The sequence below is a fragment of the Scatophagus argus genome, chromosome 24 (genome assembly GCF_020382885.2).
Source record: "Scatophagus argus isolate fScaArg1 chromosome 24, fScaArg1.pri, whole genome shotgun sequence".
NCBI lineage: Eukaryota > Metazoa > Chordata > Actinopteri > Scatophagidae > Scatophagus > Scatophagus argus.
This window is the reverse complement of record NC_058516.1, coordinates 12,468,959-12,491,882: the sequence shown is the minus strand read 5'-3', so window position 1 is coordinate 12,491,882 and position 22,924 is coordinate 12,468,959. Positions and strand designations below refer to the sequence as shown.

The 22,924-nt window shown below is 42.4% G+C and overlaps 1 protein-coding gene across 1 annotated transcript in view; it reads left to right on the top strand.

Moving 5' to 3' along the window:
* chrm4a (cholinergic receptor, muscarinic 4a) overlaps window positions 1–20,175 on the top strand; it is a 41,319-nt gene extending 21,144 nt beyond the window's left edge. Inside the window, exons 5-6 of the mRNA XM_046382132.1 lie at window positions 7,898–8,167; window positions 18,370–20,175. Coding sequence (XP_046238088.1) covers window positions 7,898–8,167; window positions 18,370–18,615 — 516 coding nt within the window. The 3' untranslated portion in view covers window positions 18,616–20,175. The remainder of the gene's footprint in view (window positions 1–7,897; window positions 8,168–18,369) is intronic.
* Window positions 20,176–22,924: the final 2,749 nt, after the last annotated feature.

Here is a 22,924-nt window from a genome sequence, read left to right as displayed (position 1 = left end):
AGGAGAGCACAGGGGATTGTGGGCTGCAGTCTACCAGATCTGGACTCAGTTTACACTGCCCGAGTCCAGAAGAAGGCAAGACGCATTGCCACAGACCCCACCCACCCGGGCAACGAACTGTTTGTACCGCTTCCATCAGGAAAGCGGTACAGGAACATTAAAACCAGCATGAACAGACTCAGGGACAGCTTCTTCCCCAGAGCTGTTAAAGCAATAACCCCCCCTACAGTGAAACACTCACATCCCACCCCCATACAGTACTTCACTCATACACCCTCCCCCGTCTATCTGCATACACACACACAGCATACCATAGACTGGCACTATGGTAGACTTTTTTATCTACCTCATTTTGTATTTTATATTTTTATATTTTCTTTTAAGTGTGCAATTTTAATTTTCTGCTGACTAATTATAAGTGTGTTTTTAAGCCAAGAACCTTCACAAAATTTCGTTATGCTTGCATAATGACAATAAAGACTCTCGAATCTTGAATCTTGAATGGAAAAGGTTTATTGCATGTATGTTTATCTCTCTCTCTCTTTCATCCTTTCTGTCCTATCTACCTCTTCTTCTCCTCCTTTACCCAGCTGACTATCATCAGGATAGTTCTCCCTTGTGAGCCGGGTCCTGCTCAAGGTTTCTTCCTGTTAAAAGAGAGTTTTTCCTTGCCACTGTCTGTCTGCTTGGGGGTTCAGGCTCTGAGTTTCTGTAAAGCACCCAGAGACATTTTTGACTGTAAAAGGCGCTAGATGAATAAAATTGAATTGAACTCAACTGAATTGAATTGATGGGCTTAACCAGCCTTCCTGCTCTTGTGACCACCCTGCCTCGAATTGTTGCTTGGTTAGAGTTGAGTCCAGGTAAGTCAGACTGTGGCTCAACATCTCTGAGGTATGCCAGGATCAATGGCAGAACCGGTCGTTGTCTCAGCAGAGTCAACATCAGAGCGGCTGGAGTTGGGACTGTGATAATCGGTGAGTCAGGTAAGTCAAGAGCAACTTGTGAATCCAGCTCCTCTGCCACAGTGTCCCCATGAACATCATGAGGTCAGTCAGACAAGATCCACAGGGACATCCATGGTTTCCTGCTCCAGGCTGCTAAGTCCATCTGTCTCTCCAGAAATACTGAGGTCACTAGTGTCAGATGGGCTGTTCAGAGACTCACCAGTGTAACATCAACAGGGAGGAAACTCACATCTAGCAGTAGGTTCCTGTGCACAGCCTTACACTGGCACTAAGCATTGCTGATCTTGTAATTGTGAGTTGTAGGGTTTCTATCAACAATAGTGTATGCCACAGGTTTCCGTTTCTCAGAAAGTTTTTACTTGCCACGTTCTCCTTTGTTAGAAAGCAGCACCTTTAACTTTCTTCTTATACTCTCATGGCCTCATGTTCTAGCCCCTTGGCAATGTGTTACTGAGCAATTTTGCAACTTCAGGCAGGTATGACAAAAATTATCGAGTAGCTGCTGAAGGCAGCCACAGTGGGATTGTACAGGACACACTTGAACACTTTGTCCGCTGGAAGTCTCGGGACATGGCTAAAGATGAGATAGAATTTTGCATAGTCAGTAGTTTCAGATCTGTTGTGTCCATTCTTGCGTGGCTCTGAGAGGAAGAGCTTGCAACATGTTGCCGAGGGTGCAATTAAAGTGCTCTGTGTCACCATTGCCCATGGTGTGGTAGGCAGCAGAGACTTGGCAACACTGCAGCAGTTCAGACACCAGTTCACTCTCAAAGCTGGGGCCCTGAATGGATATGCTCAGGGAACCCATATACAAAAAAAAATACAGTCCCAGAGCTTCTCAGCCATCTGTTTGGCAGTCTGGTTCCTGCATGGAAAGGCATAAGCTATCTTTGTAGTGGTCAGTCACCCATGGTACATCAACAGAGTTCTTGTTCATGTCTTCTGCTGACCAGAAGTTGATGCACACAAGTATCATGGGAGCTGTGGTCATTATGCTTTTCAGGTGGACTCGTGCTGCAAGCTCTGGTGCCTTGCCAAGCACACACCTTTCACAGCACCAAACATACTCCTTCACATCTCTCACCATGTTGAGCCAGAAAAGTTCCCTCTTCAGGTGGAGGGTTCTAACTTGACCCTGGTGTCCTGTCAAATCATGTACCACCTTCAACGCCTTCACCCTCAAACTTGCTGGCAACACCAACTGAAACCTCTTTATTTTGCGCACAGGATCTCTTGTCTCCCTGTACAGGACTCCCTGAGTTTTTCCTAGTGCTTCAGTGTGTCTCTGGCAAACTACAAATGGCCAGACAAAGGAGATTGTGGGATGCGGAAGCTGGTGATCCTCCAGCTCACGCAAGTGAAGTGACAGCAAAGTGTTTTGGCCAGATGATTGCAACTTTTGGACATGGTGGGTGAGATGAGCAGCTCCAGCTTCTACATTTCTCTCCCAGTCACTATGGTGTAGAGTACAGACAGAGATGCACAACAACAGTGACAACAATATTAACAACAATGACATGGCCATGGAACTTGATTGATGACACTAGATGACACTTCTTCAGGTACAGTTTTAGTATTTTTTCCTCTCAGCTTTTGGAAGACCACCCAAAACCTGCTAATGGCTTCTTCTTTAGTAGAAGCAAAGACGTCATCCAAAAACAGAGCATACTGCTGAAGTTGAAGTCACCAAAGATGTTCAACATCATGCGCATGAATGAAGCTGGACTGTTGCAACCATTGTGGTATTCTGTTGTATTGATATAGACCAACAGGTGTTGTGAAGATGGTGTACTTTTTTGCATTCCTTGCACAAGGAAATGTTGTGAAATCCAGAGGTCAGGTCCATCTAGCTGAAGAAGCACTGCCTCCCAGTGCAGCAACATAAGGTCGCTCAAGTCCAGGTTGGTGAGTCTGTCTTTGAGACTGGTATCAGTGGCCCGACGACCTGTTCTGCCTTCCTGTTATCTGGTATACAGGTGCCGTGCTGGATGTCAAGATCTTGTCCTGCAAAGCAAGGTGATACATCAGCAATCTTGGAGTTGCATTTCAGAGTGACTGGTTTTGGTGACAGATTACTTTCAAGAGCCAGCCCAACAAGAATGTGACTCGACCAGGACTTGGAAGAGCAAGGCTCCACAATGATTGTGCTGCTTGGGAATTTCAATTCAAATCAATTTTATTTATATAGCATCTTTTACAATCAAAATTGTCTCTAGGTGCTTCACAGAAACCTAGAGCCTCAACCCCCGAGCAGACAGTGGCAAGAAAAACTCCCTTTTAACAGGAAGAAACCTTGAGCAGGATCCAGCTCACAAGGGAGAACTATCCTGCTGATAGTCAGATGGGTGAGGGGGGAAGAAAAGGTAGACAGGACAGGGAGGATGAAAGAGAGAGAGAGAGAGAGAGAGAGAGAGAGAGAGAGAGAGAGAAACATACATGCAATAAATATTATACATTACAAATGACAAACGTGACAGGTTGTTATAATTGGAATTCTAAAAGACTATACATTGTATTTGTTTTTTAGCTGATATGTTGTTTAAGTTAGTTATAATAGCACTACATAAAAGAACAACATGGGCAGATGTTGACAGTTGACATTGGGTTTGTCAGAGGGCCGGATGCAACAACAACATATACCTGCAGAAAGATACAGAGAGAGAAAGAAAGGGAGGGAGAGACACAAAACTATGAGGAGAACTGGACACAGTTATTGACATAAAATAATGAATCATATGTTGACCTGATGAGAGGAGAGGAGGGTAGAGGAAGAAGAGGAGAAGAGGTGGGGGAGTAGAGATGGTGGTGGTGTTGTGGAGGTGGGGGAACTACTCGGTGGATCACGTTTGTGTCCCCCGGCAGCATAGGCCTATAGCAGCGTACTGTAACTATACCTGCCAGCCCTACACAATTTGATTGAGGCTAGGCTTCTCAAGATGGCGCCATCCTAGTGGGAGCCTGTTGTGGTAGCTCTGGGTATTTCTGACGTTTTTTGTATTTTTATTGCATTTGTTTTTAGCTTTTTATCTTTATCATTATACTGTTCTGTTCGTCTTCGCAAAGCACAACAGCGAGATGCTTTTCCAGAGGATTGGACACTTTTTCCTCATTGTTATTGCAATCGGAACTCTCCGGATCACTGGGAGCCATGCCTCATCCACACTCCCAACCTTCTACCAGTTTGTGACATGCACTGGAGAGGCTCAAACAGAGGAAAGCTGCTGGACCGGACCACATCAGCCCTCACTTGTTGAAGACATGTTCCAGCCAGCTCTGTGGAGCTCTCCAGCACCTCTTTAACCTGACCCTTCGCCTTCAGAGAGTGCCAGTGCTCTGGAAAACTTCCTGCCTGGTCCCAGTGCCCAAAAAAGGATTACAGGCCAGTGGCACTGACCTTTCATGATGTAAGAGGTCATGGAGAGACTGGTCCTGGCACACCTCAGACCACTGGTGTGCACATTGCAAGACCCCCTGCAGTTCGCATATCAGCCCCACATTGGGGTTGATGATGCAATCATCCACCTGTTGCAGAAGGCTGACTTCTCCCTGGACAGACCCAACACCTCAGTCCGCATCACGTTCTTTGACTTCTCCAGTGCCTTCAACACCATCCAGCCCAGACTGCTGAAGGCCAAACTGGAGAACATACAGGGACCTGGTCAACCGCTTTGTGAAGTGGTGTGAGGAGAACCACCTGCAGCTGAACGTGGCAAAGACAAAGGAGATGGTGGTGGACTTCAGGAGGAAGTCCTCCTGCCCTCTCCTGTCTGCATCAGGGGGATGGATGTGGATTTAGTGGAATCATACAAGTACCTGCGTGTAACACTGGACAATAAACTGGACTGTTGTTCCACCAATACAGAGGCCATCTACAAGAAGGGCATGAGCTTTACTTCTTGAGGAGTCTCGGGTCCTTTTATGTCTGCAACAAGATGCTGCAGATGTTTTATCAGTCTGTTGTGGCAAGCACCATCTTCTTTGCTGCGGTGTCCTTGGGTGCGGGCATCAAGGCAAAGGACGTCAACAGACAAACTGATTGTTGGCTGTAACTTGTCACCCTGGAGGAGGTGGTAGAGGAGAGGATGCTGGCTAAACTGCTGGCAATCATGGACAATCTCTCACCCCCTCCACAAAACACTGGACGAGCTAAAGAGCAGCTTCAGCAACAGACTCATTCAGATTTTATAACTCATCTACCTCTGTCAGAGCCACGATTATACACCTGGACTAAATCTACTTCTCACCTTTTGCACTCTGAAAAAATTGTATATTCTGATACTATTATTTATTTTCACAAAAGTGCCCTTTAGTGTATTTTATTCTATTTTTATACCCAGTATTTCGTGTCATTGTGTGTTTCAATGTATTCAAGTATACCGGACTGCTGTGACAACCTAATTTCCCCTCAGGATGAATAAAGTAATCTATCTATCTGTCTAACTACATGCTTTACTAAACAGAAAGGTTTTAAGTCTAGGGACGCTCCTAATCTTAGCAATATTATGGAGGTGAAAGAAGGTGGTCTTAGAGATCTGTTTAATGTGATGGATAAATGACACGTCCTGATCGAAGATAACGCCGAGCTTCCTCACAGTCGTACTGGAGGCCAAAGTAATGCCATTCAGAGAGAGAGAATATTATCAGCTATTCTAGTTCTAACATGTTTCATCTCATATTCATAATTTGGGGTTGATCTACATCAATGGTGACCAAAGACATAACAAAAGCATAATGCAAGTGAAAATAACAATTTTAAAGTTACTGTGAATCAGAGAAGCTTTGGTGGCATTAAGGAAGCCAAGGAGCACAGTCAATCAAAAGAAAAAAGAGATCAGATGAGTGATGATTGTTTTATTTAAAAAAAAAAAAAAAGCCTGTTTCAGTTTAGCCATTGTTTTCAACAAACTGCGTGCTCAAAAATGTTTTGTCTCACTCCCATTTCTTATTGTTGTATGTTGAGGCTCTACTTGGAACCTTGTTAAGATCCAACCATGCAAAATATGATTTTTTGCCATTTTCAAGTGGTCTTAAACTTTTGATCGGGACTGTACTACAGGGCCTTAAACTGAGTTTCTATATAGGTAAACTTCTCACAAGATGTAGAAGTAGACTGTATGGCTGTTTTTGAAACAGTCTGGAATACTTGCCGTACATACTGATTTGGCCAAAATCAAGTATGAATTATTTAATATACAAACTAAAGCAAAATATGCAGTATGCCAAAAAATACCATGATTTTGTACTGATTTAGAAAAAAAATCTACCTCGTATACTCTACCTCAATGCAAAGCGCTGGAACGGTCATGACCATTGGTCTGGATAACAACAATTTTTTTCACTTTTATATATATTGTCAAGAATGGGTCGGCGTCGCTGACGCAGAAAAATACTGAACCCCGATGCGGAGTCAAAAGTCTTTATTAAAAAAAAAAACAGAACCTAACTAAACAAGCTCACACTTACTGTGACTCGGAATCTATGACAAACTGTGGGAAAAAACTCCCTGCATGGCATGGCATGGCATGGCATGGCATGGTAAGACAAGGCAAAAATAAGCTCCTGCATTGACACAAAAGACATACAACTCTCAGAACCAAGGTGACTGGGAAGACAAGGACTAAATAGACATGATAACGAGACACAGGTGACACACATCAGGAGGGAGAAAGCAATCAGGAAAACCAAAGCAAAGCTACATGAAAACAGGGCACACAGGGGAAGTGACGCTTTTCAAAATAAAACAGGACATGACAAAAACCTTGAACATAATACATGGAAGCACAAGACACACACGGAACATGACACATGGACTCAAAAATCAAAAACAAAGCATAACCAAAAACCAGGCATGACATATATACTTTTATATTTATGTATACTGTTTCATCATTAAATTCACTTAGAAATTGACTTGTAAATATAATATATTGACAGTAAGTTGAAAATTAGCTCTAGTAATTTTGGAGTTGACAATCTCAAAAAACTAGCCAGTTGGCTACTCACACTCACAGACCCTACACAGTCACACAGACTGCAGTCACTATAACAGATTATGTGTTCACAAACAAGTGTGGGCTCTCCTGGTTGATGTGCCCACTGTTCCTGTTTGGGTGTTCACTGCATGTCATTTTCTGGGTGTTGCATGTGTGTTCAACCAAGGATGGGTTGAATGCAGAGGAAAAATTCACTGTATGTAAAAATATACTGCCAATAAAGCTGATTCTTCTTCTTCTTCTTTATGAAAAAGCACACAGTTTGATTGAAGACCTGCAGAAAAAACTTACAGGGAGAGCTAGCTCCAACTTGTGTTACACTAGCCATGAAGTAATGGAGCAAAACAATGTTCATACTTATGAAATTCCACTTTAATAACTTTCCTTAACTATTGGATGTTACACAGTAGCAGTGGTTTACCAGTGTGCTGTTGTTTACTTCCACCTTTCAAAACCGGATAATTCTGGCCAGGCATACCGCAAAATAAATTGATTTAATAGTTTCATACTGCATACTATTATGAATAACCAACATGTTCTTAGCCCAGCTTGTGACATACTGATGATTTGTCACACCCTTGTGTCTGTAGCCAACTCTTTGAGTAGGTTTGAGTAAAACTACTCTACTCGGCTGTCACTTTTTTTTTTTTCATTTTCTATTTTAGGTTTTGCATTATTGTCACACAAGGTACCTACTATGAATATGGAACACATTTGTTTCAGAAATTGTGCCTAAGCAATTGGGAAAAACTGACATTAAACTGTCAGTAAATGCTTTGGTAATTTGTTTGAATGAGCATTCTAGCACGTTTGATGTAGTAAGCAATGACTTTCAGTAAATTTCAAGTCTTGACATGTCTGACTTGCACTTTTATGTACCATGCAACAGGTCAAAATGGTTGTAAAGGTTCTTAAAAACTCTTTGGTTTGTTACAGGCTGCAACAAATCCCAATCCAGTTGCCGCTGCAACAGCCAATCCTGCTGAACCCAAGATCAGCGCCACATCAAAGTGGTCCAAGATAAAGATTGTAACAAAGCAGACTGGGGACGAATGCATCACAGCTATAGAGATTGTTCCTCCTGTAGAGGGAGCTGAGAGACATTCAATCCCAATCAGCCGTCCTAGGACTGTGGCACGAAAGTTTGCAAGCATTGCAAGAAGCCAAGTGAAGAGGAAAAGACAGATGGCTGCCAGAGAAAAGAAAGTAGGTTAATGTAATGCTGCACAGACATAAGTCATAAATTGATAAACAGCACAAGGTGTGCTAACAGATACGTGCATGTTACAATCGGACTATTTTTTTCATTGGTAGTGGAAGAACTGAATCAAGTAAAATGTTTTTTTACATTAAGTTATTCTCATGATTTCATTTTCCAGTTTTTTGTGGGTTTAATCTTTGCCAGGTTAACAGTGTTTACAAATACTGACAGCATATGTTGTTGATGTACAGGTGGGACTGCCAAGTCCACCAGTGTGTGAATAGGATAAACACACTGTTTACAAATAATGAGGTACACCTGTGCTGTAGTAATTTCACTTGATCGCCGTTCAGAATGACAGCTGGCATTCAGAAAAGTCTCTCTGAGTTTTTAAAGTATGAGTATGTATATTAAATCTCATTGCTTTAATTTTCTAGCATGCTTCAAAATCACCACAAGTCACACTTGAAACATCAGCAAAGACAGAGGACAGTTGATATTGCACACAATATCAAAAATCACAGACCATTGTAATGGCAGCACAGGAACAATCACAACTAAACTTTAAACTTTAAACTAAACATTATTTATTTAGAATTTAAAAATCAGCTAATCAGTTATGAACGCTACATATTTCCAGTTTACTGAGACAGTTACACGTAGTGCGACCTATTACATTACATCACAGAGTTTTGATTATATTTTCTGACCAGGATGAGATTTCCCAATAATCACAAATGAGTGTTTACCACACAACAAAGAAACAATGTAGAAAGATAGGCTGTTTGAGAGTAAGAGAAATATGTTCTACATAACTGTCTGCAAACCTTGCCATAAATATGTTAACCACTAAGCAAATGATGTAAATGAATGAATTAAAATGTTTAAAAATATTGTAGCTTAAAGAAACTAAAAAAAGCTAACTTTAGCTAGCTTAATTGAGGAAGACATTCAAATTAAGTTGCAGCAATCTTTAAGCACTTGATGAAATATGTAGCAACACTTTTGTTGCTATTTTTCACAAGTTGAATCAAAAGATTTAAGACTTCAAGCACACCAAAGATTTATTTCTCTCAGAAATCCAGCTTCTTCATTTGCATGACCACCTGTGACCAGCCACCCAAACAGCTTCATGCAGCAGAATTTCAACCTGTAAGAAACCATGTCAGGGAAGTCTTACTCGTCCTTTATTTTCTCTTGACCTGACTACATTTCATTGCCGTAACCAACTTAAGTGGCAAATTCTTACCATCAACGTAAAAAACGGACAACCAAAATGGGGGCTACTTATTGAGAGCAATTTGATTGCCCAGAGATTCTGATTCATCTGCCGCTGTCTCCTCACATTGTAGAACGATAATGCATGACCCCCCCCTCCCGCTGCCAATAATTTGTCTGTTTCCTGTCTTCTTGTGATTCGTCCAATTGGCTTTTCTGTTACCTGTCCAATTTGGAGTGGGGCTGGGTGGAGCTATTCCTGTATCCTATCAGTCACCTGCCTGCACACCTGTTCCTAATCTTCCTCCAATCATTCATCACTGCCCGTGGATATATTTGCAGATGAATTAATTAAGCAAGCCATTTCTATACACGGCACCATATTAGGACAACACGACCAAGCTATTAATTCTCTTTTGGGTAGTCACCAGACCATAACCACCATCCAGAATGAACTTATTCATCAAGTGTCTCGTCTCAACAGTGCTTCAGTCACCGCTCACGATCCTTCAACATCTGCATCTCCTAATCAGATTATTACACAATCTATCATCAGAGACTCCACACTGCAGACCCACTGCCATTCTCTGGTGAATTAGACTGCTGCTGTGGATTTCTTCTTCAGTGCTTCATGGTTTTCAAACAAAGACCTCTGACTTTTCCTTCAGACCACTGGAAGGTAAATAATATCCTTGGACTATTAAGAGACAGGGATTGGGTTGAGGCAGTTATAACTAATGAACCTGAATGCTTGAGAGACCTTTTTGTCCTGTTTTCGTGCAGTTTTTGATCACCCTGATTTTTTTAGGAAATGCATCTAGCCGTTTCCTGTGCCTTAAACAAGGACTCCACACTGTGGCGGAGTATTCTGTAGAATTCTGGACCTGCGTTGCTGACTCACTCTGGAACGGGGAAGCACTCAAAAGGGTCTTTGTTAAGGATTGTGAGCAACTTAAGGATGAGCGATGTCCCAGATAATCTGAATGAACTTGTCTCTTTTGCCATTCGTCTAGATAATAGGATGCACACTTGAATGAAGGAGAGAGAGAGCTTCCAAGCTGACTCTGGTGCTGAAGATAATTTCACTGACAAAAACTTCTTCAAGGCCAAATTCTCTCCAAAATGCTGCCTATTCCATTATCAGCTAAGGCCTTACACAGCTACTAGTTTGCCAAGGTAACACATTGCTTGGAGCTTCTCAAATTCACGCTGCCATGCAACTTGTCTCTTCCTCACCGTCCCTACTGCACCATTGACTTGGTCACAGGAGCACCATTACCTACGAGCTGCCTGTAAAGCCTGTCCCAGAGTGAATGAGGGGTGATGGAAAAGTACATTAAAGACTCGTTGTCTACTGGTATAATCTGTCCTTCCCCTCCTGTAGGGGGCAAGTTTTTCTTTGTGACCAAGAAAGATAAAACTCTGCAACCCTGTATAGACTACAGAGGACTAATTAACATAACCATAAAGTAATGGTAATCTTTAATCTGTCTAATCTGTTCTGCCTTTGAATCCCCCAGTGAGCCAAGTATATATATATACACAGAGACAGAGGACACAATGTATTGTGAAAGCAGACAATACAGCTGTCATATATATATATTGCACATCGAAAGGTATTGCACAGGAGGTAAAGAGACTGGTAGTTGAGGTGAATGGACTATGAAGTTAGTGCATGTGGGAAGTGAAGTTGGAAATTGCTTTTGGGAAGAAGCTGTTTTTGAATCTATTAGTCCTTGTCCTGATGCACCTGTAACACCTCCCTGAAGGCAACAGGGCTTGGTTCTTGGTCCTTGGCTCTTTTTATTCCTCTTTTCAGGTCAGCCTGAGCAACTCTGTACAGAGCTCTGTCACCTGACCTGAAGGCAGCGGAGGAATGTGCGGACCTGGCTGGTCATCCAGGGTTTCTGGTTTGGAAAAACCCGGATGTGTTTGTCCACAGTCACAGTCCCGATGCAGACCAGTACCGTACCTGTGAATGTCTCCAGCTCCTGGTGTACAAATAAGTCCCAGTCTGTCTGTGTGAAACAGTCCTGAAGTTTGAAGAGTGCATTTTCAGGCCAGGTTGTAACAGTTTTTGTGGTGGGCCTGGCATTGCATCTGAGGGGGGTGTAGGTTGGGGAAAGCAGGAGGCAAAGATGGTCTGACTGGCCGAGGTGGGGGAGGGGTATGGCTCTGTACGTGTGCTTGATGTTGGTATACACATGATCCAGAGTGTTCTCCCACCTAGTGGAACACTTGACATGTTGACAGAACTTCGGGAGTACAGTCTTCAAATTGGCCTTATCAAAGTCTCTTAGACTTAGACTTTCTTTATTTGTTATTTGGATTTTCATCGCAAACGAAATTGCGGTACAATGGCTCAAGCACAGCAGGAATTACCGACAATATTCTTTAAAAGACAAAAAAAAAAAAAAAAAAGAAAAGAAAAAGTAAAAAATATAATACATACACAATAAATATGCAGTAAAAAGTACTTGAAAAAGGAGATATCTTGTATAAAAAGTCAGTCAGGATATATACATATGTAATTATTATTGCACAGTGAGTATTAGTAATAAATAGTAATTTTGTAGATTGCACAGAATATAAATATATTGCACAGTAAATAAATGGGCTGTAGTCCTGAGTGGTGTATGTGTGGGGGAGGAGGGGAAGTGATCATATAGTGTTAAGCAGTCTTATGGCATATGAAAAGAAGCTGTTTGTGAGTCTGGTTGTTCTGCACCGCATGCTGCGGAATCTTCTGCCAGACTTCAGCACTTTTCCCTCCAGGGATTAATAAAGGAATTCTGATTCTGATTCTGATTGGGTGGGAGGGGTCACTGGTGATGTTGTGGGCCCTGGTCAGGCAGCGTTTCCTTGCAATGTCCTGGAGAGGAGGGAGTGGAGTCCCAATGATTTTCTCCGCTGTCCTCACCACCCTCTGTAGTGATTTCCAGTCAGAGGCACTACAGGCCGCTGACCAGACTGAGATGCAGCTGGTCAGGATGCTCCCTATAGTTCCTCTGTAGAAGGTGGTGAGGATGGGAGCGGGTAGTTGTACTCTCCTCATCCGGCGAAGAAAGTGCATGCGCTGCTGGGCCCTCTTTACCAGAGTGCCAGTGTGATTGGACCAGGTTAAAGAGTCTGTTATCTGCGCCCCCAGGAACCTGGTGCTGCTGACAATCTCCACTGCCACATTGTTGATGGTGAGAGGGGTGTGGCTGGGCCGGTTCCTCCTGAAGTCCACAATGATCTTTTTGGTTTTTGAGACATTCAGGATCAGGTTGTTGGTGTCACACCAGACTGCCAGGTGTTTCACCTCCTCTCTGTAGGCCTGCTCATCATTGCTCGTGATGAGGCCCACTAATGTCATGTCGTCTGCGAACTTCACAATGTGGTTGGTAGTGGACCTGGCGTAGCAGTCGTGTGTCATAAGTGTGAACAGCAGCGGACTCAGGACACAGCCCTGAGGGGAGCCGGTGCTCAGAGATGCTGGACACTGGAGACGTTGTTTCCCACTCGCACACGCTAAGGTCTGTTGGTGAAGAAATCAAGCAGCCAGTTGCCGAGGTGGGTGTTATATCCAAGGGGGGCCAGCTTACTTATCAGGTGTTGTGGAATGATAGTTTTGAATGCGGAGCTGAAATCCAGAAACAGCATCCGCACGTGTGTGTTTTCCCCTTCCAGATGCTCCAGGCTCCGATGGACTGTGGAGGAGATGGCATCCTCTGTGGAGCGGTTGCGGTGATAAGCAAACTGGTACGGGTCGAATATTGAGGGGAGTCCAGAAACCATGTGGTCCTTTAACAGCCTCTCAAAGCACTTCATCATGATTGGTGTAAGTGCAACTGGGCGGTAGTCATTAAGGGAGGAGGTTGTGTTGTTTTTGGGTACCGATACAATGATGGCAGTTTTGAAGCAGGATGGTACCACAGCCTGGTGAAGCGATGTATTGAAAATGTCTGTGAGAACCCCAGCCAGCTGGTCAGCACATTCCTTGAGCACTCTTCCTGGTATGCTGTCAGGGCCAGCTGCTTCCCGGGCATTCACCTTCCTCAGGGTTCTCTGGACATCAGCTGAATCCAGGCGGAGTATCTGCTCACCTGGGCAAGGAATGGATTTTATTGCTGAGGTGGTGTTCAGTGCCTCGAACCTTCCAAAGTGTTTGTTCAGTTGGTTGAGGAAGCTAGTGTTGTTCTCACAGGAAGGGGTAGGAGCCTTGTAGTCAGTAATAGATTGGATGCCCTGCCACATCCGTCTGGTGTTAGTGGGGTCATTGAAGAAGTCCTGTATTTTTTGTCCATGATGTCCGCGCTTGGCCAGTCTTATAGCCCAGTTCAGGTTGGCTCTAGCTGTTTTCAGAGCCACCATGTCACCGGACTTGAAAGCCTTGTTTCTTGCTTTCAGCCTTGCACGTACCTCACTGGTCATCCAGGGTTTCTCATTTGCCCGGGTGGTGATAGTTTTTACCACGCTAACAACCGCCGAACATTTCTGGATGTATCCTGACACAGATTCGGCATACTCCTCAATGTCCATGGCAGCTGACTTAAACATGTCCCAGTCAGTAGATTCGAAACAGTCTTGTAGGGCATCCATGGCTCCTGCAGGCCAAATCCTCACCTGTTTCACAATGGGCTTATTCCTGATCAATAGGGGCTTGTATGCAGGAATTAGCATCACAGAGAGGTGGTCTGAGGAGCCGAGGTGGGGGCGGGGTGTTTCCTTGAAAGCCCCTTTGATGTTGCTGTAAATCAGGTCCAGCGTATTCTCACCTCTCGTGGCAAAATCCACATACTGGTGGAAGTGAGGAAATACAGTTTTCATATTGGCCTGATTAAAGTCCCCTGCCACCATAAACACCCCCTCTGGATGTGCAGCTTGCAGGTCACTGATGGAGCGGTAGAGGACATTCATGGCATCTCTGGTATTTGCACTGGGTGGAATGTACACTGCTGTGATGATGATAGCAGTGAATTCCCGAGGCAGATAAAAAGGTCTGCATTTCACCGTCGGTAGTTCCACATCAGGAGAACAGTGACATGTGATCTTCTCTGCATTGCTACGCCAGTTGTTATTTATGTATATGCAGACCCCACCGCCCCGCGATTTGCCAGTGAGAGAGCTGTCTCTGTCCAACCTGAATGTTGCTAGCCCCTCCATGCTAATGGCGTCATCAGGTACAGATGGATTTAGCCAGGTCTCTGTGAATGATGGCGCAGCAGTCTCGTTTCCCACCTGGTCGTCATCTCTAGCTTTAGGTGATCCAGTTTGTTCTCTAGGGAACAGACATTGGAGAGCAGGACGGAGGGTAGCGGCTACCTGAACGGGTTAGCCTTTAGCTTGGCTTGTAGCCCCGCTCGACACCCCCGCTTCCTCTTTCTGTCGCATTGCCTCCATCTCCCCCGTTGTCGGACACCGCTGGTACGAGGCTCCGCTGCATCACAGGCCACTGGATGTAGTAGTCCAAGGCTGTTTAGGAGCTCCAATGTGGACGCATCTACGTGCCAATAACCACTGTTTCCTGCCAGATCTAATACTTCCTCTCTGTTTGGATAAGTCCGCTGCCAGTTCCTATCTAAACTGCGTGAAGTTGTCCGCCAATATATCTGTCGGTTAATCTATTTGCGCTGTCAGAGCCACTGCAGCCGCAGACGGCACGGGCGCCACCATACGTTCTCAAAAGCTGTTGTTGAGTGCTCCTGCAATTACGTGAACACCGTTGGGGTGGACCCGCTGCTGTTTGTTTATGGTGTTCATGAAGAGAGAGAGCGCTGTCACAACAGTTAGCTCTCTCGGCAGAAAAAAAGGCCAGCATCTTACAGACATGTACTCGATGTCCGGGCAACACTGTTTATCTATTATTGTCCCATTGTTACACCAGTTGTCATGCACATAAATACAGAGCCCCTTTCCTCTGCTCTTTCCGGAGTCCTCATTCCTGTCCCAGCGGAGCAGAGTACAACCTGCTAGCTGTACACTTGCATCGGGTATTCCTCGGTGAAGCCAGGTTTCGGTGATGATCAGAACACAGAAGTCGCAAACATAGTGATGTCCAGTGAGTTGTATATCCAAGTCGTCCATTTTATTCACCAGGGATCAGGCATTGGAGAGATACAGGCTTGGCAGAGCTGGCTCGATGGTTGTTTCCTTAGCCTTAGCATAACACCGGACCTGCGGCCCCGCTTCTGCTTTCTCTGCTTCCTCCCAGACCTGACAACAATCCACGGAGAGCCCGGCGGTCTTGCTATGTTGTCTGGGATATTATGCGTGTGATGAAAGTCGCTCGACACAGATAACTGGTGTAGGTTGCTGATGTTCAAAAGCGTCTGCCTGGTGTACTGGATGTTCGCAGTACCGATGCAGTGCACAAAAGGAAGAAAAACGACAGAAAAACAAAAGTGCACTGAAATGGAGAGCTGTAAGCCGCTGCAACCATGCACGCCGCCATCATCATCATGAAGGAAGAGTATGTCCTTCATGTCAAGTCAGTGTTTCAGAGACTCCCAGAGAACAAACTGTTTGTCAAAACAGAAAAATGTGAGTTCCTCGCCAGTTTCTTGGGCTACATTATTGCTGACAAGCAGATTCAGGCAGATCCTGAAAAGGTGAAGGTCTAAGCCAGGGACCTGTAAACAGCTACAGAGGCTTTTTCTCTTTCTCTTCTCAAATTTTATCCGCAATTTTAGTTCTGTGGCAAGGCTGCACACTTTATTGCCCTCCCGAAGTTGCCCTCAGCTTCTGAAACAGCAAACTTAATGACTAATGATGTGTTTCGTCTCCATGACATCCCCTTTGACATCATCTGCAACCAGGTACCCCAGTTCACCTCTCAGGTTTGGAAGGCTTTGTGTTCTGCTTTGGGGTCCTCGGTGAGCCTATCCTCTGGTTCTCACCCACAGACTAATGGCCAAACTGAGAGGACCAACCAGGACCTGAAATCAGCTCTTCACTGTGTGGCATCCTCTAATCCAGCCTCCTGGAGTGAACATCTGCCCTGGGTTGAATATGCCCACAATTCCCTGCCCATGGATATTTAAGATTTGCTCTCCCACTCCACCCTCACCAGATTATACCGTCTGCTTGGTGGTTCACCACCATGCTCCTGTCTACCCTGCTTAGCTCTGTCTCCAGATTGGACCTGATATTCCCCTGATATTCCCTTTTGGAGTTTGCCATTGTGTTTCGGATTCTTTATTCTGGACATCTCTCTTAAACTTCTGCACTCATCTACTGCCTGTTTCATTTTCCGTTCTTGTGAACTATTCCATGGTGTGTTTTATACAATTTACTGAATATCTCGACTAAAGATTTTATTAACCATCTAATTAAATCAAATAAGTCATCTGCTTTTTGTAGCCCTCTCTGAAACCAAAATCTTAACAGTTACACTTCAGCAAATCTGTGCTGAAATCTGAGAGAAATAAGTTTTCTGTGTACATTAAAAAAATTCTCATCCAGTTATATTTGTTGCGTGTGCTTTTTTTAAAAAATTTTTAGCACAAATTAGATCATGCAAGTTTATCAAACCACCATTAATAACATATTTTTCACATGAAAAAGATTATGTTTTTGAAAATTAATTCAATTTTTAATTAATTAATAAATTAATTAACTTTTTAGCTTGGTATACAACAACCTACTCATCGAGAAACATTTTTCAGTACTTACAAACTGATGACAAGGATGTAGCTCATAAATGTGCCAGTGCAAAATTGATGCGACACAAGAAATGATTATGCCATCAGTGAACATTTTTTTTTTTTTTTAAGAAGAAGAATCAACTTTATTGGCAGTATATATATTTTTACATACACACACTGAATTCGTCTTCTGCATTTGACCCATCCTTAGTTGAACACACATGCAACACCCGGCAAATTACATGCAGTGAAACACACACAGGAGCAGTGGGCAGCATCAGGCGCCCGGGGAGCATATTGGGGGGTTAAGTGCCTTGCTCAAGGGCACATCAGCCGGCTAATAGAGGGGGGGAGTATTTTTCGCATTAATCACTCCACCACACCCAAATTTTTCCTGCCCGTCCAGTGGGGGAATCGAACCGGTGACCCTCCGATCACAAGCCGCTTCTCCAACCTCTAGGCCACGGCTGCCCCCGCAGGGAAGTCAGTATCAGTCAGCAAGGTCAATATTGGCTGATGCCAATGTTTGTTCAATCCCTAATAAAAACGTCAACTGAAACAAGTAGTTTGGTGCTCCTCTTGCATCACCAAAGGTGTGCTCAGACAGAACGTGAAGTATCATTAGAGCAAATTTGAACAATGGAAGTCTTGTGTTTCTGTGCCACAAACAGGCACCAGACACACTGATTTTCATTGAGAGTTTATCATGTGCATTTGTCTTCAACTCAGGGGAAACCCTCGTCTTTGTGATATTTCTCTCCACTTTCTCCTTTTCTCTGTTGTTGCAGATTTATGAAGAAAGTTCATGTATTCCCCGAATTGTGCAAATTTTCAGCCATGATGAAATATTGAAACTGTTTTTGCAGTTCCATCCTCAGTAGTACTCTGTCAGATCTCTTTATTGATTTTATAAACCAAAAATTGACCTCATGTTCACCTTCTGTCAGAACACACTATTAAGCTACAACTTGCTGTCTATAGCCTTGTATGAAATTATACTACAAGGTAGATAGTTGCAGCTTGTGGTGCACAGACTGTTTGTGACGTTGCACCACCAGCTGTTGCCCATTCAAAATACAGAACAAATACGCTGCCAGCCAGCAGCGGTGACAGCAACCACCCACTGAAGGCACCTTTGAAATCATTCTGCACTTAGTATGCAGCCCTAATATATTGTGAACTGCAAAATAGCAAACAGGGCTCTCATTCTTTTGCATGAAGTGTTACCAACAACAATAGATTCTCCGCAAACTGATTTTCATACCACAGTGAAATGAATGAAAAGATTAACAGTCTTTGATTTAACCTGTACTCTCTTGTTCAGTTCACTCTTCCTCTCTATTTTTTTCCATTCTCTGTAGGTGACCAAGACTATCTTTGCAATCCTGCTGGCTTTTATCATCACATGGACACCATATAATGTCATGGTGTTGATTTCAACCTTCTGCCAGTCCTGTGTCCCTGACACTGTGTGGGCTATTGGCTACTGGCTGTGTTACGTCAACTCAACTATTAACCCAGCTTGTTATGCACTGTGCAACGCCACATTTAAAAAGACATTTAAGAACCTGCTGCTGTGCCAGTATAAAAATATAGGTACAAGATGAGATGGTAGAAGACTAAGGGTGGGTTAGATTGGGAATGGGGGGAGGAAGCTTTGTGGAAAAGTGAGTGACAGAGGGCTGAAGGAGCTGAAGAAGAGAAATAAATATCATAATTTAATAGAGGGGTTGCATCTAAAGGGAAAACATATCTGCAGGAAATGAGAAACTGTGGTTTATTTTGCAAATGAATGCCAGTCATGCCTATTGGTACATGTAAATTTGTAGTGAAATTTGAGTATAAACCAGGGATTCTTTAACCTGCGCAGCTCAATCTAAGATAAAACGTATATTATATAGAGTGGAAATATGGCTTCATAAAAGCAGGGTAAACAACTGCAATGATAGAACAGGGAGGAGAATGTGAAGAAATAAACAACAGGTGAATGGAGGTATGAGCTGATGGAGTGAATTACAGTACTAATCACGCTGAGTGATGATCCTGGAGCATGCATGACTGAGGAGGGGCTTTTGTTGGTGCGTGGATGGATAAATGAGTAGATGGATGGATGTTAGACTGGATAGATGGATGGATGGATAGCTGGATGAATGGATGTAGACTGGATAGATGTATAGATGGGTGCATAGGAGTGGCTGTAAAACAAATCGATGGAAGTTTCCATTGGTGACTATAACATTCCTCTTATTTAAAGAAGAGGATGAAATAGAGAGAAATAAGTGAAGTACAGAGGGTTGAATGATTTTGTTACTATGATGGCCACTAACAAATTTAAGAGAAATGATTTTTCTATATCTGTTGTCAGATCTGGCCAGTTAGAATCCTCAGTTTTGACTGAGAAGAAGGTGTGGATTTTCTCATCAGTGCTCTACATACTCATTTGGAAAGGTACTGGTTCTAGTTATTATGAGGGCAAAATTTCCGATCTCCTAAATTTAGGATTATTAAAGTGATTCTTCAAAAGCTGACAGATCTAGTACCAACACAAACAATACAGTCATTTGATCCCTGTAAAATTGTCTTGGAATAAATCAGTGCAGCCTATGTGGTTATTAAAAAAAAACCCTAAAAGAACTACATGGCAGATTGTTTCCTTACAATCAAAGTTCTCAAAATATATGTGGGCACACTAATAAAACTGTTGCATCTCCTAATGTACACTGTATAGACAAAAGTATATAGACACTAGTCTTTATGGGGCTGTTTTTCTGGGGTTGAGCTAGGCCCCTTATTTCAAGTGAAGGGAAATCTTAATGCTTCATCTTACCAAGACATTTTTGACAATGCTATGCTACCAACTTTGTAGCAGTTTGGGGAAGGCCCTTTTCTGTTCCAGGATGACTGTGCCCCAGTGCACAAAGCAGTGTCCATGAAGACATGGTTGGATCAGTTTGCCCCAGAGCTTTCTGTGTTTATAAATGCAATGTCATTAAAGTCCCTGTTGTCAGGTGCCCCAATGCTTTTGTCTATATACTGTAATAACACAGCTAAGAAGGTATTGTGAAGCCCGATACAGCCACAGAATTTGGCTGTATTTGCCATTCTACTGGTCTTCATCATCATATATAAACATATGTAAAAGATGGAAAGGATGGAAGGAGAAGACGCCATGTCGGTAACTGCACAGTGAGATGTAGTTTACAAAGCAAGAAAGTCCCAAGAAAAGTGAAGGGTGTGTCACATACACAACTGTAGTAAACTGGAGTTTGCAACCTCTGTGAAACCAATTGTCACAGACCTTTTCCTAAACCTAACCTAGTAGTTTTTATGGCTAAACTTAACCAGCGTGACTTGTGAAGACACACACAAGGGATGCGAGTCAGTATCTGATGACCTCAGTGAAAATATTTTGGGGATTTCTTCACCTGTCCAGCTTACCCTGAGATGGAAAATGTCTCCATGCTTCTGTCATATATCACATATGTGTTTCCACTGTACACTGGGCTTTATGAATGGCTTCATCACCAATTAAAAAAACCGTGGCCACAGCATTAATTACAGATACTTCCTCAGAACCACAACAATGGAAAAGAATCAGAAACAACATAGAGAACTATGCTAAAAATCCTCCCCCTTTATTTTCTTAAGATTACCTTTGATGATATAGACCTGAGCTTGATGCAGGCACACCTGAGGGTTTGCACATTACCATTTCATAAAAACAAGATACTGAAAACCTACGTAATGTCACTACAGCTTATTCATTTTAATTCATTGTAGGGCAGCTGTGATCTTGGAGGAATATCTCCAATTGGTGGTGATGGTTTTATTTCTTCACTTGACCTAATTTTCGTTTTTCTTTTTTTTTTTTCATTAATGGTGTAATTGTTTCTATGGATACCACAGACCACAGGCATATGGTCATAGGCATATTGATCAAGAAATACATATAGAGGAGCGTAAGGATGACTGGGAGACTTAAAGGACAGAGGAGAAAGCAGCAGCACAAAAACAGTATAGAAATGAAGGATTTAAGTAGCATACTACAGTCTGTAGGAGACATGTTAGAACTCTTTAGCTCAGTGAGGTACAGTAGCATGTTATTGTAAATATGGTAATTGTACTTATAAAGACACAACTTTCATAAAACTTGACAACTTCAGTATCTGTAGAGGGAAATTATGTTTTCTGTTTATACCATGTGATCAATTTGCATTCAGATCATTCCAATTCATAAGTCATAAGTGAGGTTCATAAGTGAGGTAGGTCACAATAGGATGATTGTAAATCGCTGAAATACAATGTATGTTTTACCCAATTTCCAGAGAAGAGAGAAGACTACCACATTTAACAGCTTGGCTAAAGAGTGAATTTGTTGCAAAGCACCTAAAATACAAAGGAGGAGTACGGAGATATCATTTAATTTTATTGCAATTCATTTAGACTTATCTGTCATATTCATATAGACATTCTTATATCTGATTAGTTGCATCATGGTCGATAGTTTGTAGCACAACTATTTGGTTCAAATACACCAGTGAACCACTGCCCTCCTTTTGCCTACATAAAATAAAAAACAAGATCCTTTTTATTATATTTTCCCTCTTAAAGTACTTTTCTTTATTATATTTCTTGAAGAAAATTTATGAATTTCCTCAGACAGATGAAGAGTTTGAACAGCGAAGTGCAAGAAAACAGTATTACTGCTCTTTTGAACTGCAGCTGATTGTTAACTGATGAAGCATTCCGCTGCTGGCAATGTCAATCTCTCTCTATTTGGGTCTGTTAAGACTCTCTGTATTTTGAATTGGGTCCATTTTTTTTCTCAATTTATCCATGTCAGGTTTGAGTAGCTGTTCTAAATTCAGACTCAGGCCTCTATGCATTACAGTTATAGCTTATAGTGTAATGTTACTGTTTCACATTCTACATGAAGCAATGAGTTTCTATTCTGATCAATTTCCATCTGTCCTAATAGTGCAATTCACCTTGCACCTTAGACTTTCTTCATTTACCTGATAAGTGTAAATTTAAGACTCCTTTTGCAGGTTGAGTGGTTTTAAAACAAGATTAGCAGATGCAGTCTGCAAATGTAATGTCTTATTTTGCCTGGGATGACTGGAATTTATTTTTTCTCCAGAAACTGGTTAAATAAATGGAAAGAATGCATGAAGTGGGTGTTACAGTTCATATCAGGGAAATGTTACACTGGAGCAGACAAATACATGTTTAATCAATTTACTTCAATTTTGTAAGAAAAGGATTAAGCAATGACATATTTTCGGCATTTAACAGTATGAAGTAAGTACATAAAGAAGAAGTGCTGAAGAAATGAACACCAAAGATACAGTATAATGGGAAAACATTTCTATTTCTTTTCAGTAGTTGTCCTCAATGAGAGGCACTGGAGGCTCTGCTAGAAAACTTTTTGCTTCACTATGTTCTTTTTCCTATGTCCTTTCCTCCACTCCATCTCATTTTCATTTTGTGTTTCTTTTGCTTTAACGATTTCTTTGTAATATATTCAGGATTATAAGGATGGCATATTTTCAGGTTTCTTTTTTTCGATCTCATGTTTTTGTTCAACCAGTTTAAAGGTGACAGAGACAGATCAAATTTTCTCTGGTTCAATAAATTTTATTTTTTATTTGTTTTATTTTATTTTATTTATATAGCACCTTTTACATTCAAAAATGTCTCTAGGTGCTTTACAGAAGCCCAGAGAAACCCTCGAGCAAGCAGACAGTGACAAGGAAAAATTCCTTCTACAAATTTTATTCTTTTCTAATACAGAAGTACAACTCAAAAAGGAAACTTCAGACTTCATGACATTATCCTTGAAAAAAACATATCCTAGAATAAAGTCTAGATCAGAGCAAGAACAAAAACAATAGCTGTTCAATACAATATGTAAAC